Source organism: Pleurodeles waltl, chromosome 5 (assembly GCF_031143425.1).
Source record: "Pleurodeles waltl isolate 20211129_DDA chromosome 5, aPleWal1.hap1.20221129, whole genome shotgun sequence".
NCBI lineage: Eukaryota > Metazoa > Chordata > Amphibia > Caudata > Salamandridae > Pleurodeles > Pleurodeles waltl.
This window is the reverse complement of record NC_090444.1, coordinates 132,648,479-132,665,240: the sequence shown is the minus strand read 5'-3', so window position 1 is coordinate 132,665,240 and position 16,762 is coordinate 132,648,479. Positions and strand designations below refer to the sequence as shown.

At 41.1% G+C, this 16,762-nt stretch overlaps 1 protein-coding gene across 1 annotated transcript in view; it reads left to right on the top strand.

Annotated features, from left to right (window-relative positions):
* Nucleotides 1–10,408, top strand: part of LOC138295473 (xanthine dehydrogenase/oxidase-like) — a 794,335-nt gene extending 783,927 nt beyond the window's left edge. The window contains exon 36 of the mRNA XM_069233806.1: nucleotides 267–10,408. Within this exon, the coding sequence (XP_069089907.1) occupies nucleotides 267–317 (51 nt within the window). The 3' untranslated portion in view covers nucleotides 318–10,408. The remainder of the gene's footprint in view (nucleotides 1–266) is intronic.
* Nucleotides 10,409–16,762: the final 6,354 nt, after the last annotated feature.

The following is a 16,762-nucleotide window of genomic DNA, read 5'->3' as shown; positions in this document are numbered from 1 at the left end:
GCATTTTTCACACTTACTGCACCGCTGAAACCAGGGCCATTCAGATATCTGTTTAAAAGAACAGATACTGACATTTTGAATCATTTTTCAATTTTGCATGGGCGCTTTGCATGCCAAGTTTCAGATTTTTCCATGCATAAAGATGTCTTATAGATTCATCATCTTAGCGTGTCCTCCTAAATCAAAAACCATCTGCTTTTTTCTAGACTTTGTCACCTTAATCTTAAATGACTTCTCATGCGTGTCTTGTATTTTCTTTCCTTCAGTGCCCTCCTCCTGAATATGGAACATTTGAACCATGGGATGTGACCGTATGAAGAGTCTTGGAGACAAATCTGCAATGAGAAGACACCCTTAGAAACGCTCTTATGCACAGCCATTTAAAATTTCATTTTTCTTTGATCAGTCCAATGTTTGAAACGTTCTTTAAAAATGAGAGCTCTAATTCAGGTTGTGAAGTCACACATTTTCTAAAGACAAAAATACTTACATGCTTCTCTTGTAAATTTCAAAACATTTCAATGTTTAGTGCCGCTCAGATTCAACTAATTGCTCAGAAAAGTAGTAAATTGATTCGTCATAGGAGTGTGCACCCTGAACATCGAACCCACAATATTGTGGCAAAAAATATCTTGAGGACAAAATATGGAGGAAAAAAAAACTATTGACAATTAACTAAGGGCCTGGCGGAGTAGCCCCATCTGCCAAACTCTAAATCAGGGCAAATTTTTTATACCTAGCGGAACATATATCTTTAAGGTACATAGAAATGAAAAGTATAGATTTATATAGCACGGCTTTTCGCCCGTGAGGGTATCTGGGCACTGGCCATGGGCACAAGGAGATGAAGTGATTTGCTCAGAACCACAGGACATTATGCCGATGCTGAAGCTTGTGATTGATCTGACCGCTGCACTACATCCTCTCCGAGTAGATGATGAGTTAGCAATAGTAAATCTATACTTCCCAATATATTCACTTACCTTTCGATATTTTGCCCCTCGATATTCTGTCTTCGATATTCTTCTATTTTCGAGATTGTTGTTGTCGACATTTGTAGGTTACCCTCACACCCCCAAGCTTTTTCAAGCCCCCGACCAGCAAAATCTCCGTCTTATATATACTTGTTTAAGACTACGGCAGAAGTATGTGCATGCATGGGAACCCACTGTAAATGGAGCAAAATAAGGGCTCACTGCATACCCCTGGACAACATGTAATCCTGTCTGACATATTATTTTTTTAAATGTAAATTCTATTCTAAACTAGGTTTGGGTGAATTTGTCAATCGTCATACTCTCCTGCGCTCTTAAATTTTCTGTGTGCAAAAGAAAAAAAGCACGTCACCTGTAGGCTTTTGTGCAAGAACATTTTTGCAAATACATTTGCTGGAAAACTGTCCCAAAAATGACTATTGGCAACCCTATAGGCTTTACTTTTCTTTTATGATGCATTTTAAGAACCATGTGTTGCATTCCTTATTATCAAGATAATCACTGAATATATCTAGCAGGTACAACTGTGAGAGGACAGTTTTATCAGGCGTGGGATCTCTCAGCCTGAAGGCCTTTGCCAGTGCAGCTGAATAGCAAGGCAGGCATGACTTTAGTTTCAGCTACCAATGTTAAGGAATAACGTAGGCCTACAACTACTTGTTATTAAAAAGTAAGTTGATTGTTAATATTGGTAGTTGCTCTAGCTATCCTTAGAAGCATCATTGACTTGCATAGACGCCATCAATCTGTCAGCCTTCCTAGATAATTCTAAATTATTATTGTGCACCATTTTCTTATTTAAAATGAAATAAAATATCCAAAATAGTAATGTGAGCTCAGTTTAATAAGTAATTAATTCATCCTTTATTACTAATATGCCAAAAGAATGGCAAGAGATTGAGAATACATACGTAATTGATAATGGGTCAAAGTTGTGCAGTGGTAATGTGAGTGCAAAATAAATGTTAGTTCACACTTTGGAAAGACGCTAAATGTATAGAGAAGGGTTAACTGTTAAGTTCAATTGCAAAAAGCATTACAAGATATATATATATATGTATATGTATATATACACACACACACACACACCTAGTCAGGCACTAGGTAGTTATAGTTAGGACCAAGTTTCCATAGAAAAAGCGTTTCTTGACTTGCCTATATCTTTGGGGCCGTTCGACGAATCCTCACGAAATTGTCCATAAAAAGTTGCTCAGTGATTCTTGTTGCGCACGGAAAGCTTTGGGGTGATCCATCAAGTGGGTGCTGAGAAAGAGAGGGAAGCAAAAAAAGTTGAGTTTCCCATGTTAATTTCCAAAGGACCTTTAGACGTGACTATAGCCCAAACCACTGGATGGAATTACACAAAATGTGGCAGAAAGCTAGCTTTCGGTGCGCAGATATTATGCTTTTGCTTATTTGGTGTTAATTTGTCCAATTGTTTTTGAGATATTAAAGGGAAAATACATTTGTATATCTAGGGACGTGGATCCTTTGCGATGTATTTGTGAATAATGATGAGGTTGTGCAGGGAAATGCACAGCTCTGATTGGCTGCCAACACTCCAAAGCGGGAAGTGCTGGCAGCCATCTTGGGACTCAGCTTCAGCCCAGTCCCACTAAAAAGGTAAAAAAATAATTTTTTCAAAAAATAAGCTGGGGTCCCAGAGCTAAAAAGCATTAAAAAAAAAAGGTTTTGTATGATTTGCACCGGATCTGCAGATTCAGCGAAAATTACAAAAACAAAAAACAAGCTAGGGCTCCCGCGTTTGTTATCTGTAGATCCCTCGGGCATTAATTTATATATGCGGAGGTTGTTCCGGACCCCACAGCCCTGGAGACTGCGACCTGTCTGGGGCTTTGCTCAAAATTAATGCAGGGGGCCACTCAGCCGCCCGAGACCGCCATCTCTTTGGGGCAAAATGCTTTTTTGATGTGGGGGAGGCCCAACAGACTCCCCCACAGCCCCAGTGACCACCACCTCCGTGGGGTATTGTTAAGATTCCATGCGGGGGCTGTGAGGCCCCCCATCGCAGCCCTGGGACTGCCCCCTTCCCATGGCATTCTGCAAATTGTGTGCAGAGAGGCTGCACAGCCCCCCTACCCCCGGGGACCACAACCTACCTGGGGCTTTCTGCAAATTTTGTGCGGTGGGCTGCACGCTCCCCCTGCACCCTGGGGAACCCCACCTCTCCAGGGCAGAATGCCTTTTTGATGTGGGGGGAGGCCCGATGGCCTCCCCTACAACCTCAGGGGCTACCATCTCCCCTAGGCATTGTTAAGATTTCATGCGGGGGGCCACAAGGTCCATCTGCAGCCCTGGGGACTGCCACTTCCCCGGGGCATTCAGTAAATTTGGTGTGGGGAGTAGTGCTGGCTACAGCAGAAGGGGAGCTAGCTAGGGCTGTGGAGAGCCATCATACTCTCCCCACAGTCCCCAGCATTGAGACTGGGTGCCCTGGGGCATCCAGGTCACATGGCCAGGTCCCAGGGAACAGGGTCCCTGGAGCCGAGATTGTCCCTAGGGAGGGGGGCATGCGGGCCCCCTGCCCCCCAAAAATAAACAATTAGACTGTGCCCCAGGGGATGGGGTCCCTGGGGGCCAGATTGGCCTAGGAAGGGGGCTGTGGGGCGTCCTGGCCCCCCCCCCCAAAATAATTTGGCAAGGCCTTGATGGATGGCGTCCCTGGGTCTGATATTGGCCTGGGGAGGGGCACACTCCACCCAACTGTTTAGGCTGGGGAAGGGGGTCACCAGAATGAGATCGGCCTGGGGAGGGAGATCATGTGTTCCCCTCCACGCAAAAAATAATAGATGTTCAGGCCAGATCAGCCTGGGGAGGGGGGCCTTTGCCATGCTCAGCTAATTACTCCATATATTATATCATTGATGAGATCTTGTATGGCATTTTGGATTTTATCACTGCAACATTTAAATTTAAATTATTAATAAGAAAACTGCATGGGGTAAGGGCGTGAGTTATAGTTACCTTAGGGCACGAGTTATAGTTACTTGAAAGAACTCTAACTATAACTGCTGAATTTCTGTGGTTTTGTACAAGTAAATTCAGAACCTAACTATAACATCCCTGTGATCTTTAGTTTTTTCAATGAATATAAATACATATATATATATATATATATAGTATAGAAATTAAACCTTTTTAATATAATTTTGACCATGAATTTAATAGCAGTATCACATTGCATAGATAACAAGAAAAGGTGCACAAATACTACTTTTTATAAATTGTCTTACATTAGTAGCACTCAAGCTGTGTGATCGCGGGACTGCGACCTCCCACAAACCCAACTGTTCAGATATACGGAGTTTTTGAACCTGAATTTGTTAAAAACATTGGACCAGATTTGTACTAAATAACAAAAGGATGCTTTGTGGGAAAAAATCTAACTTTCTGCCAAATATGGTGTAATCTGTTCAGCCATTTTCGTGGTATTGTTGTCCAATTTTCCTATGGCAACCGCCAGTAGGTGATATACACACATATGTCTGTGTGTATATGTGTACCTGTGTGTGTGTGTGTGTGTGTGTGTGTGTGTATATATATATATATATATATATATATATATATATATATACACACACATATATCTGTTACAAATTACATCTTTTTATTATGATTTTGACCATGAATTTAACAGCAGCATCACATTGCATAGATAGCATTGTATAACAAGTAAAGGCACACAAGCTGTCCCAATACCATTTTTTATAAATTGTCTGATATTAGTAGCACTCCTGGATCACTTATTAGTAAGCACCTGGCAGGGTACAGGAGCTGTGGTGTGCTCTCATACTAATCAACCCGAGGTCAGAACGTATGGTGACATTGGCATGCTCAATAAAGATACATCAAGGATTTCAAGCCTAAGCACTCAGCAGAGAATCTACATCACAGGGTATCTTGTTTGAAGTAGCAGAACAGTCAGCCTGTCTCCCTCATTTGCATCCACAAGCAAAATGTTATAAGGCACAGAGAGGAGGCTATGAACAGCCTAACTGTAAACAACTAGTTGTAGTATCTAAGTGCCATAGTTATTCCCTGAAGGGTCTTCAAATGTCTTAAGGCCTGACCGTTATTGGTTGAAGGGATTCAGACGTTTCTGTAGGATCAATGCAAAGTGCAGAATTACCTTATTTGGATATTGGGCCTATATCCAAGCTCCAGCAATTCTGCTCTTTGCAAGGACCAACTGGAGGTCTATCAATCGTCAAATAGTATGTGGTACATTCAGGCTTACCCCTTAACCAATGTCTTACCAAGCTATACTTTAAATAGAATAAGTCATGCCATGTGGCTACAAAGGGCTGGAAAATTCTAATTTCATTAGCATCTTTTTGGCACATTAATAATTAAGTGTAAATTCTAAAGGTCTATGCCTCCTTTTGGCATGGTAATAATTTCAGCCCTTTTACAATATTTTAATAAATGAATAGTTTTTAAATGAAATTTCAGGCGCTCAGGGTGTTATTGACACATTATTCTTTTCTATTCAACCTTCAATCCCTTTTCATCCTTTTGGTACACTCATTTTTAAAATTCTCAATTCATTTGTGGTCTCTGCCTTTCGTCTCTATCTGTATTTCTCCCACTTGATATTGGAATATTACTTCACAGCTTATCTTCATAATCTTTGCATTATAATACCATGCAAAAAATGACATTTCAAAAGAGTAAGAAAGTGTTTGAAAATCTGGTAGCATTTACTAGAAATAGATTGCCCTCGCCATGAACTTGCGCCCTCGCCATGCACAGTTTTCTCCTCAATAATCTGAACCTAACTATAAGGTCCCTGTAACCTTTGTTTTTTAGTGAACATCTAAGGTTTTTTAATTCTATGTTCTAACTATAACGTCCCAGTAACCTTTGGTTTTTTTCCTGTGACTTTCTAGGCCTTTTTTCACGTTAAGTAAGATGCCTATCATAGTGCACGGTGGTGGAGGGGGGGCTGGACTCATTGTGCTGCCCCCACCCAAGGTTGCTGCTCCCGCCCCTCCCTCCTTCCTGTCCATTGTCCAAGTCTATGACCCTTCTCCCTCATTACCGACCTGTGTGGCTGTTTTTCTGCCACTGTCCTTTCCACCTTCCCTAAACAGTTAGCTTGCTGTGCCCCATCCACCTCCTACCCACCCTCTGTTGTCTGAGTCCATGCACCAGCCCCCTCCCGCCTGCCCTGCATGGTCCAATGTGCTACCACTGCCCCCTCCCTCCTGCCCTTCATGGTCTGTTATGCTGCAACTGTCCCTCCTGTCTGTCCGATATGGTCCGCTCGCTGTACTTGCCTCTTCCCCTCTACTCTCATGCGCATAGCCCTGTCCCCTCCCTATTGCATTGCATGCTCCATTGTGCTGCACTATCATCGCGCTTGCCCGCTATGGTGTATTGTGCTGCTGCAATTCCTGATGCTTAGCCTCTAAGGTCATTTTGGTGCCCCTACCCATCTCCCTCCTGCTGTTTATTATTTGAGTCCATGTCCCAACCCCATTCCTCCTTCCCTCTGTGATCCAAAGTACCATACTGGTCAACATTTTAAACTTGGTAAGAGGGAGATTTTGAAAAAAAAACTGGGGAATTGATTTTCCACATTGACTTACATTGAAAAAGAGATTTTAGGTAGGGGGCAGCTAAAATAAAGCCATTTTATGTTTAAAAACACTGGGAGTCTCCTACCTGAATGAGGCCTGTTGGCATGTATGGTTGTACTGCCACCGCTTTTTTCTTCAACCCTCAGTGGTCTGTTGTATTGCCACAGCCTCTCTTGCATGTCCTGCATGGTTGGTTTGTTGCCCTTCCCGCAGGCCAGCATGGTCAGCATGTTGCCTCTGCACCATTCACCCTGCCCTCAATTATCTGAGTCGGTGCCCCGACCTCTGCCTCCCCACAGTTTCTAATTAACAACTAGATTGCTAACATTCTATATTTATTTCAACTGTGGCACGCCTGATGTCATCTTGATGTAATCAAAATTGTAATACCTCAAGCATTTCCTTTAAAAAACTAAAATAAGGACATATTTTCTGAGTTCTCAAATAACGACAAAGCACTTTTACATTATTTGCTATGCATATGTGCCAAAATGAATGTGTCCATGTGTAATGTAAATGATGCTCATGTAACACACTCCAATACCTTCTGGTCAAGTCTGCGCTATATGAAATTGCAAAAAAAACTAAAACAAATTAAATGCTTTGCACATTTCTGTCATTGGACTATACTTGGGCTACATATGGCTGATATGTGTGCTACATTTGAGCTCTTTTTTTCTCTGGTGTCCATCTAGGGAGACTTGTTTGCCTTTAAAGCTCCCTAATTTCCTTATTTACTGTAGTATCCTCAGTAGAAATTGCTTTCAGTTTTCCACTTTGATTCCACAAGATGGCGTTCAGATGGCATCGATTCAGATTGTTAGCACTGTAGTTGCTCATTAGAACACTGTAAGCTGCTGATCACCATGGAGTTAACTGGCAGTCTGCTGCTGGTGCTGAAAGTGCATGTTTCAGTCTGCATGTCCGAATGTTGCAATGAAATAGAAGAGAAAGATATCTGAGAACTTACTTAAAACATGTCCTAATATTTCTTTCCACAACACTAACCATAATTACTATTACAAAATGAACCCCCTCATTTTGTTCCTTTCTAAATTAAATGTTTTAGGTTTTACCAGTTTGATTCAATCAAGATGGCTTCAGGTGTGCCACACATTTGTCATAAGTAAGACTGTTAGTGCTCTAGTTGTTCTTCAGAACACTCTGGGAGGCTGGAGTAGAACACAATGGAATTAACTGATTGGCTGCTCCTGTTGGATGTTCATGTTTTACTGAAAATCTCAGACTTTATTCTAATATGGCTGAGAAAGATAGTGTGAATATGCAGAGAATATGCTCTCATTTTAGCTTCTGGAATACCTCCCATCACATCTGTGGGACAATTAGGGGAAAACAGTTTTCTTTCTTTCAAATCACGGCAGGGTAAAATCTGTTTAGAGCACACCACAATTCCTAAAATTAGTCTGGAGCCATCAACAAATGAGTTATATTGTAGCTAAAATATATCACCCTTTTTACATTCTCCCTTTTGTGACCCTCAAACCTCCCATTCACTACAATGCATTTCAATGGGTTTCTACCATATATATTGGTCCCAAGGTGGCTGCCAGCACTTTCTGGTTGAAGTGCTTGCAGCCAATCAGATCTCACCATGAGATCTGTGTTTAGGCTCTGCCCAGATATACAAATTTGGATTTCCTTTATTTTCTCTAAAAACTACTTAACGGATTTATACCAAATAACAAAAAGTGTGATCTCCGGACCAAAAGCTACCTTTCTGCCACATTTGGTGTAATTCCGTCCAGTGGTTCTGGCTGCATGCGTGTCTAAAGACTCTATGGGAATTAACATGGAAAACACTTTTTTTTATTTATTTTTGTACTCCCTCTCCCCTTTTTCTCCACTCCCATTAAGGGATCACTCAGAAACGTTCCATGCACAACAGGACCCAACTGGACACTTTGTTTTGGGAAACTTTGTGAAGATTCGTTAAACAGTGCCAAAGAAATAGGAAAGTCAAAAATGCCTTTTCTATGGACACTAGGTCCCAACTGTAACTACTGGGGACCACCAGTAGATAAAATACATATATGTATATATATTTGACTTTTAATAATACACATTGTTGCATAAGTAACATTTTAAATATTAGCACATTACCCCCCAACAAAAATGCACATTTCTCAAAACATTGACAGACATACATGCAGTGTCAGGAATAGTGAATGGATGACCCTCAAAATGCTCACAACCTTTCTAAAGAGTACTAAAATAAAATCAGTTGGTAAACTATGTAATTCATAACAAGTACCATGTAAAGCATTGTTCTATATTGCCATTATGGTATTAGGATGAAGCCTTTAGACATGTGGATTCTAAATGTCCCCAAAACCCCTCAATGGCAAAACAGGTCCATATTAGACAGTTACCTGTTGAGCTCTTGATTGTTACTATCTATCTGTCTATCTATCTATCTATCTGTCTATCTATCTATCTATCTATACACAGAGAGATCAAATAAGCAGATTTAGAAATATGTATGCTAAGAATGTAACTCTCTGAAGAGAGAGTGCATGTGAAATGTACTTTTAGATGCTGGCATTGTTACTATACTGCCTAGTTTTTTAGGTTACTTATACTTGGTTTTCTTATGCTTTTTCAGAGTATTGCTGACCATAATAAAACAAAATAAACAATTGTTTCTACAAATGATTGTGAGTGGTCCTGTTGATTGTGATTGATAATATCAGTTTTACAAATTAATGTCATCTCACAGGGGTCATCTAGAGTAAATATAAAAAAGAACAGTTCTGCTTTGCCAACAATCACCAAGAAGAGGCATGCTAGACTTTTTCATTGTTTGATAATGTCAGTGTGAAGTTTTAGACATTTTGTGGCCTCTTTCACTGGGACACCTCATTGATAGCTATGCAGTGGGTTGAAATGATAGTGAGCAGTAAAGCAAAGTTGCAAAACTAATGCACTTAACTAACCCACCAGGTGGACTTACATTGTCCTGTGCACAAGTACAATTGTGGGCCAATTACACGTGTTAATACATAGAGCTATTGTTTGTCGGTGCTAGTAGTATGAAGGTGCCTTTTAGCACCACCTTTTACATGTGTGTTTGTGATGTGCTATTCTGTTAAATATCTGTCTATGGCAGTCAGTGCCTTTTTGCAACAAAAAGCAATATTAATATTTTGTGGTCAATAGATGATTTCAAGACTGAACACCTTAGTGTCAGGATTGATCAGTTGTGTAAATTATTGCATCTGATAATGGCCAAATCCTGTTGATGGCCTATGTATGTGAATGGCTCAAAAAAGCATACTGCTAATCATTATATAGCTTGCTAAAAAGTGACAAATTGCAATTTGAAACAGGCCAAAAATAAAACCACAGCATTCTCTTCAGGAAATTTGGCGCCAAGTGTCCAGTGCTATGCTGAAACATGTTGCAATTGCCATCCATGGATATAATGACATTGTATATTGACATATATTTAAGTAAAGTAAGCTAAAATCACTTTTTAAACAAAAAAGTAAAGCAAGATATAACTCAAATTGTTGTCACATTGTATATCTATCTTGTATCATAAAGTCAGATTCTAGAATGTTGACAATTTATATACAGTGAGGTACAAAACTGCAGTGAATATGCTTGTGCAAACATTTCTAAACCTCTGTGAATAACTCTGATGTGGTTTTCATTGTTTGTTAAAGTTAAATCACCTATGCTTCTGAGGCCTGGTAGACTTAAACCTTCACATAAGTCTATCCAAACCAGCTGTTGAAAAATCTTACCTTACAAGTCTTCCTTAAAGTTACAATAAATCTAACAAACAGATATTGCCTCTCACTTGATTTAAATTAATTAGGAAAAGGGCCCGTATATACTCTGTTGTTTACTGTGTCGCATGTTGCCTGATCGTCACAAAATTCTGAATTGCATTCAGCCCATAAATCAGGTGACCTCCCCACAGGGCACTAACTTCTATTGTGAATTGAACACAAGAATCAAAATGGGCAACTAGCCTGACATCAACGCTTTGGACCTCTTTCTCTGAATTTACAGTATGTGGGCAACTTATTTCTTAAATGTACTGGGAATTGTTACTCCTTGGTCCCTCCTCCACTGAGCCCTGCCTAATGCTGACTCCTGCATGCAACTGTGGTTCCCTTACACATTGTAGTCTCATGGCATATCCATGCCCTCGATCCTGAAAAAAAAATTCAGAGCCAGCTAAACCACCACAGAACAGTTTGTGAATATGTTGGGTTTAGGAGTAAGGGTAGCAAATGGATTTTGTGTCTGTGCTTCTGTGTGGAGGAAGGGGGAGATTGCCCTGCTGCTGTATGTGCTGTGGCTGCTCTGTTTGTTACTGATGCTTCTGGTGGCCTGGTAATTGAGGAAATCTTGCACTTGTGAATCTGCTATACTTCTTTATCTGAGGCACTTTTGCTCTACTCCTTCCTGAATGGGAGCACGTGTTTTTGTGTATATGTGTGTGAGAAACTTGCACTAGACCTGTCTGTTCTGCACCTGTTCTGTGCGAGTGAAATTTTAATTGATGCTATTTATTCTGTACATCTTCTGGCAAGTGAAGACTACATGGCTATTTTATGTCCTGTACAACTCTTGAAATGTGTAAGAATGAATTTGTTGTGGCTGTTCATTCTTTGTGTAAAATATGTTTGCACTTCCCCTTTTATGTATCAGTTTACAAGTAGGAAATCTAGCAGTACTGCCACCAGTGCAACAATTGTTCTGTGTTTACAAAGAAAGTATGGGGTACTACTGCCTCTGCTGTACCTATTCAGTGGGTCAAGGAAGTCTACTTTGCTGCTGCCTGTTTCTTACCTCTGTTGATGCCCGTATTGCATATATACCATCTGTGATGATGAGGTTTACCTTAGTGCCTATGTGGTACCTGTTAAGTGCATGTCAGAAGCCTGCATTTGCTGTAGTGTGTTTGTTTGTGTGTCTGAAGGAAGCACACACTACAGTGTCTGTGCTGTACTTTTTTGTGAGGAAGATGTGTTGTGCTGTTAGATATTGCTCATCTGTTCTGTATGTTATGAAAGCAAGCACTCATGATGTCTGTTGTACTTTCTGTGTTGTGTGTGCAAGTGCAGAATATTTGAACCGTTAATATCTACATTTTATCAATTTGTTATATAATTATTTTTGCTTCTATTGACTGTTCTGTGCCAGCTTTTTACTTGTAACGTAAGTTTTTAATGCTACAACATGCACTGTACATAACCCATGTTTAAGGGAATCTTGAGCATCTACAAACTTTTGTGTGTTAGGCAAGATTACACTGCTGAGAGTTTTGTCTCTTGTGTGCGCAAGTGTTAGTAAACCTTGTGCTGCTGCCACTAATACTACATGTGTTTTATGTGTCTTTGATGCATGTACTGCTACTGCTTATATTGCATCAGTTCAATGTGAGTGTCCAGATCCAAGGATTGTAGGCCCACTGTAAAACCTGTCATCCCTTAATACCTACATCTGCAAGCACAGTTGGACATGCTGTTGAGAACAGGTATCCAGGGAGATACTGGAACAGGGAGAGAGAAACATGGAAAGAGAGAGAAAAACTGGACAACAGCTCACGCCCAGATGGAATCACAATTACAATAACAAATGGTAGCAAGGTAAAAAGGATACGCTGACAGGGGAAGACTGAGGGAACCAAGAATAGCAGAACAAAACAAATCTGTGGTATGGAAACAATTGGTTCAAAACTTGAGTGAGTTAGCACAATTAGCGAATCAAACATGAAGACCTTGAGCTCTGAATGGTTTGTTAGCAGTTCACCCTGTACCTATTGGTTGTTTAAGGCTGTCCTCCAACCATCCTCCTGGCATACACATACTAGGTTGTAACCATCACTAAAATAAAGTTGAGTAAAGATCTTGTCAGAGTCACCAGATCGTCGGGGTCTGTGCACGTTCCCAACACTTCCACCACAAGACAGCTCCAATACTCTGATTAGATTTATCACAGAGTCTAAAAGAGTCCAAGTGGGGAAAAGGGGATTAGGACGGGAACAGCTGGGAAGGAGACCTGTAGGAAGCAAAAGGTTAAAACACAACATCAAAATTACATCTCATGAAATCAGTACCATGCTACAACTCTAAGCTTCGTCTTTTCCGAAAAACATGAACAACCCTAGAATAGTCCTAAAACTGACTAGGCTTTAGATGACCGAATGCCTGAGGAGGAAACAGGAAAAGTTCAATAGGACTTTCAGATTCAAGTACTTTCTTTAGCATGAGAATCAGGAAACACTCTGAGCAATTTCTAGACAACCATATGAATCTCCTTTTAAGAATATATATCAGGAACACACAGCATTACATCTAGAACTCTGGTATTGTTGTGTTAATCTCAGAAAAAACATTGGGAAGTGAATTGCGCACATTGCAGATTTTTATATGAGTATTAAACACCATAAAGGATTGTGCACCATGAAATCACATAACGTAGATTCAAGGAATAAATCACGCAACGTGTCAACTTGAAATGCTACCAAGAAAATGTCTTAGAATAGTAGCGCACAGTAATTTACATTATTTATACACGAGGAAAGAATTGCGCGTCTTGCCGATTCACATGCCACCATACAAATGCCAAGAAATGGTAGCGCACAATGAACAACATGAAAAGCACTAAGGGAAAGAATTGCACGTCTTGCCGATTCAAATGCCACCATGCAAATGCCAAGAAATGGTAGCGCACAATGAATAACATGAAAAACACTCAAGGAAAAAAATCGGGCGTGTTGCCGATTCGAATGCCACCATGTAAATGCCAGAAAATGGTCGCGCGCAATGAACAACAAAGTTAAATGCTCATGAAACGAGTTGCACGTCTTGCCAAATCGTAAAACATCATGTAAATGTCAAGAAATATCAGCGCACAATGAACAACAATGTAATAACGAAGTCAAATCTTCATGGAATAAATTGCGCGTCCTCCCTATTTGCAAACCACCATACAAATGTCAAAAAATGGCAGCACACAGTAATCTGTTATTCATTTAAGAATTAAAATCAAGAATATGAAAATTCTCAATTACGGTGTTGGGAAATGTCCAAACACCGTCTTACCGCCTGGAAACAGTGATCATCAATGAGAGATGAGCGCAGAAGACTGGAAAATCCAAATAGGCCGCCGGGACAGGAGCTCAGGAAGAAGCTGCTGCTCTGCACCGGGACCTCTGAATAGTGAGCACTAGAAGTTGGGCTGACTCTCTTTTATAGAGTCTTGGCCCAGCCTAGAACCACGCCCAGGCATGTTGCAGGGAAAGTCTCTAGAAGGCCCTGGAAAGGGACCACACCCTAACACACTCTGAATGTCTGCAGCAATACATTGCAAATGTACAGTATTTATAAGCACCATAAAAATGAATCTTTTGGATGGAATTCTGCAATGCAAAAGGTTAAACAATAACATATCATCACAATGCATAAATTACATTATCTTGCGAGTGTTGGGTTTTTGCATTCTAGATACCCGTAGAGCGTGCACTGTCCTGGTGTTGACAGATCTTGGCTAATTTCACTTGGTTAAGGAGTATGGAGATACCAAGAAGAGGATATCGGCTATGGATCATAATAGTATTGAGTTCCCGGTAATCCATATAGGGTTGTACGTGACTGACTGTGTGAGCATTTTTTAATTCTCTTGTGAAAACTAATGTTTTAGCTGCAATTTTAATTGTTTTTTGGGCATTTTAATTATACTGTTGCCTTTCCCGTTCCTTTTTCCTGAAAGCTATATGTTCTACCTTCACTCTTTTTCCGGGGCAACTCATTTTTTAAAAACTAATATATTATCTTGTTGGACTCACTTTTTGGGGGCACATTCATGTGTATATCTGTGTTGTTGGGGGCATAACTTGGTTTTTCTGTTTTATTGGGGCATCTGGGCCCATGTTCAGTGGCCTCCGGTAGCTCCGTCCTTTTAACTTTCCTATTTCCTGGTTGGGACTAACTAGACCGCCATTTTTGTTAGCGGTCTAGTTGTTTTTGTCCCTTGAGCCTCAATCGGCTTCCCCGGTATATTTAATGCCGGACGGACGCCGGCCGGGCACCTGACGTGACTGTGTGAGCATTTTTTTATTCTCTTGTGAAAACTAATGTTTTAGCTGCAATTTTAATTGTTATTTGGGCATTTTAATTATACTGTTGCCTTCCCCGTCCCTTTTTCCTGAAAGCTATATGTTCTACCTTCACTCTTTTTCTGGGGCAACTAATTTTTAAAAAATGAATATTTTATCTTGTTGGACTCACTTTTTGGGGGCACATTCATGTGTATATCTGTGTTGTTGGGGGCATAACTTGGTTTTTCTGTTTTATTGGAGCATCTGGGCCCATGTTCAGTGGCCTCCGGTAGCTCCGTCCTTTTAACTTTCCTATTTCCTGGTTGGGACTAACTAGACCGCCATTTTTGTTAGCGGTCTAGTTGTTTTTGTCCCTTGAGCCTCAATCGGCTTCCCCGGTATATTTAATGCCGGACGGACGCCGGCCGGGCACCTGATGTGACTGTGTGAGCATTTTTTAATTCTCTTGTGAAAACTAATGTTTTAGCTGCAATTTTAATTGTTATTTGGGCATTTTAATTATACTGTTGCCTTCCCCGTCCCTTTTTCCTGAAAGCTATATGTTCTACCTTCACTCTTTTTCTGGGGCAACTCATTTTTAAAAAATGAATATTTTATCTTGTTGGACTCACTTTTTGGGGGCACATTCATGTGTATATCTGTGTTGTTGGGGGCATAACTTGGTTTTTCTGTTTTATTGGAGCTTTGGGGCCCGTGTTCAGTGGCCTCCGGTAGCTCCGTCCTTTTAACTTTCCTATTTCCTGGTTGTGACTAACTAGACCGCCATTTTTGTTAGCGGTCTAGTTGTTTTTGTCCCTTGATCCTCGATCGGCTTCCCCGGTATATTTAATGCCGGACGGACGCCGGGCGGGCACCTGACGTGACTGTGTGAGCATTTTTTAATTCTCTTGTGAAAACTAATGTTTTAGCTGCAATTTTAATTGTTTTTTGGGCATTTTAATTATACTGTTGCCTTCCCCGTCCCTTTTTCCTGAAAGCTATATGTTCTACCTTCACTCTTTTTCCGGGGCAACTCATTTGTAAAAAATGAATATTTGATCTCGTTGGACTCACTTTTTGGGGGCACATTCATGTGTATATCTGTGTTGTTGGGGGCATAACTTGTTTTTTCTGTTTTATTGGAGCATCGGGGCCCGTGTTCAGTGGCCTCCGGTAGCTCCGTCCTTTTAACTTTCCTATTTCCTGGTTGGGACTAACTAGACCGCCATTTTTGTTAGCGGTCTAGTTGTTTTTGTCCCTTGAGCCTCGATCGGCTTCCCCGGTATATTTAATGCCGGACGGACAAGCCCGTCCGCGCCCGTCTGCGCCCGTCTGCGCCCGTCCGCGCCCGTCCGCGCCCTGAAGTGCCCAGAGCCCAGAGATGCTGCTCCTTCCATTATAAATAGGTTAGTCTATTCTCCCTTGCAGCTCCACTCACTGAGAGGGGCAGGGTTCTGTCCATCCCTTTTAGTATCCCTTGGGCCCCATGCTTCTCCTTTTGGCCCGGGCTGCCCTAGACCCCCCATGGTTGTTTTACCTTCTGACTCCCCTCCACCCCAAATGAGCAAAATGTTGCTGCTCAACTGTCGCTCTCTGCCAGCAAATTCCCTACACATCTATACTCTCCTAGAAGACCTCTCTCCCGATGCCCTGTTTCTTACCGAAACTTGGTTGGGTAATGATTCAGCTGTAGATATTTGCAACTCTCTACCCTCCACCTACTCTATGGCGCACGTAGATCGACCCCTTGGAAGAGGTGGTGGTATAGCCATTATTTACAAAAACACCTTTAGGTGCATCACATTCTCCTCTGACATCTCAGATTGTGAAAGCTTAATTTTCTCTATCTATCTTTCCCCCCCTTTTACTTTTTCTGGAATGCTTCTTTATCGGCCCCCGGGACCTGGTACTTGCTTTTTAGATTCCCTACCAGAGGCCGTAGCTAGTCTTATTTGTAAATCCCCTAATTTTACTATTCTTGGGGATTTTAATATTCATCTTGATAATGAAAACTGTCCGCATACTAGATCTCTACTCCCTTCCCTCTCTGCACTTGATTTAACTCAACATGTAATGGGACCTACTCA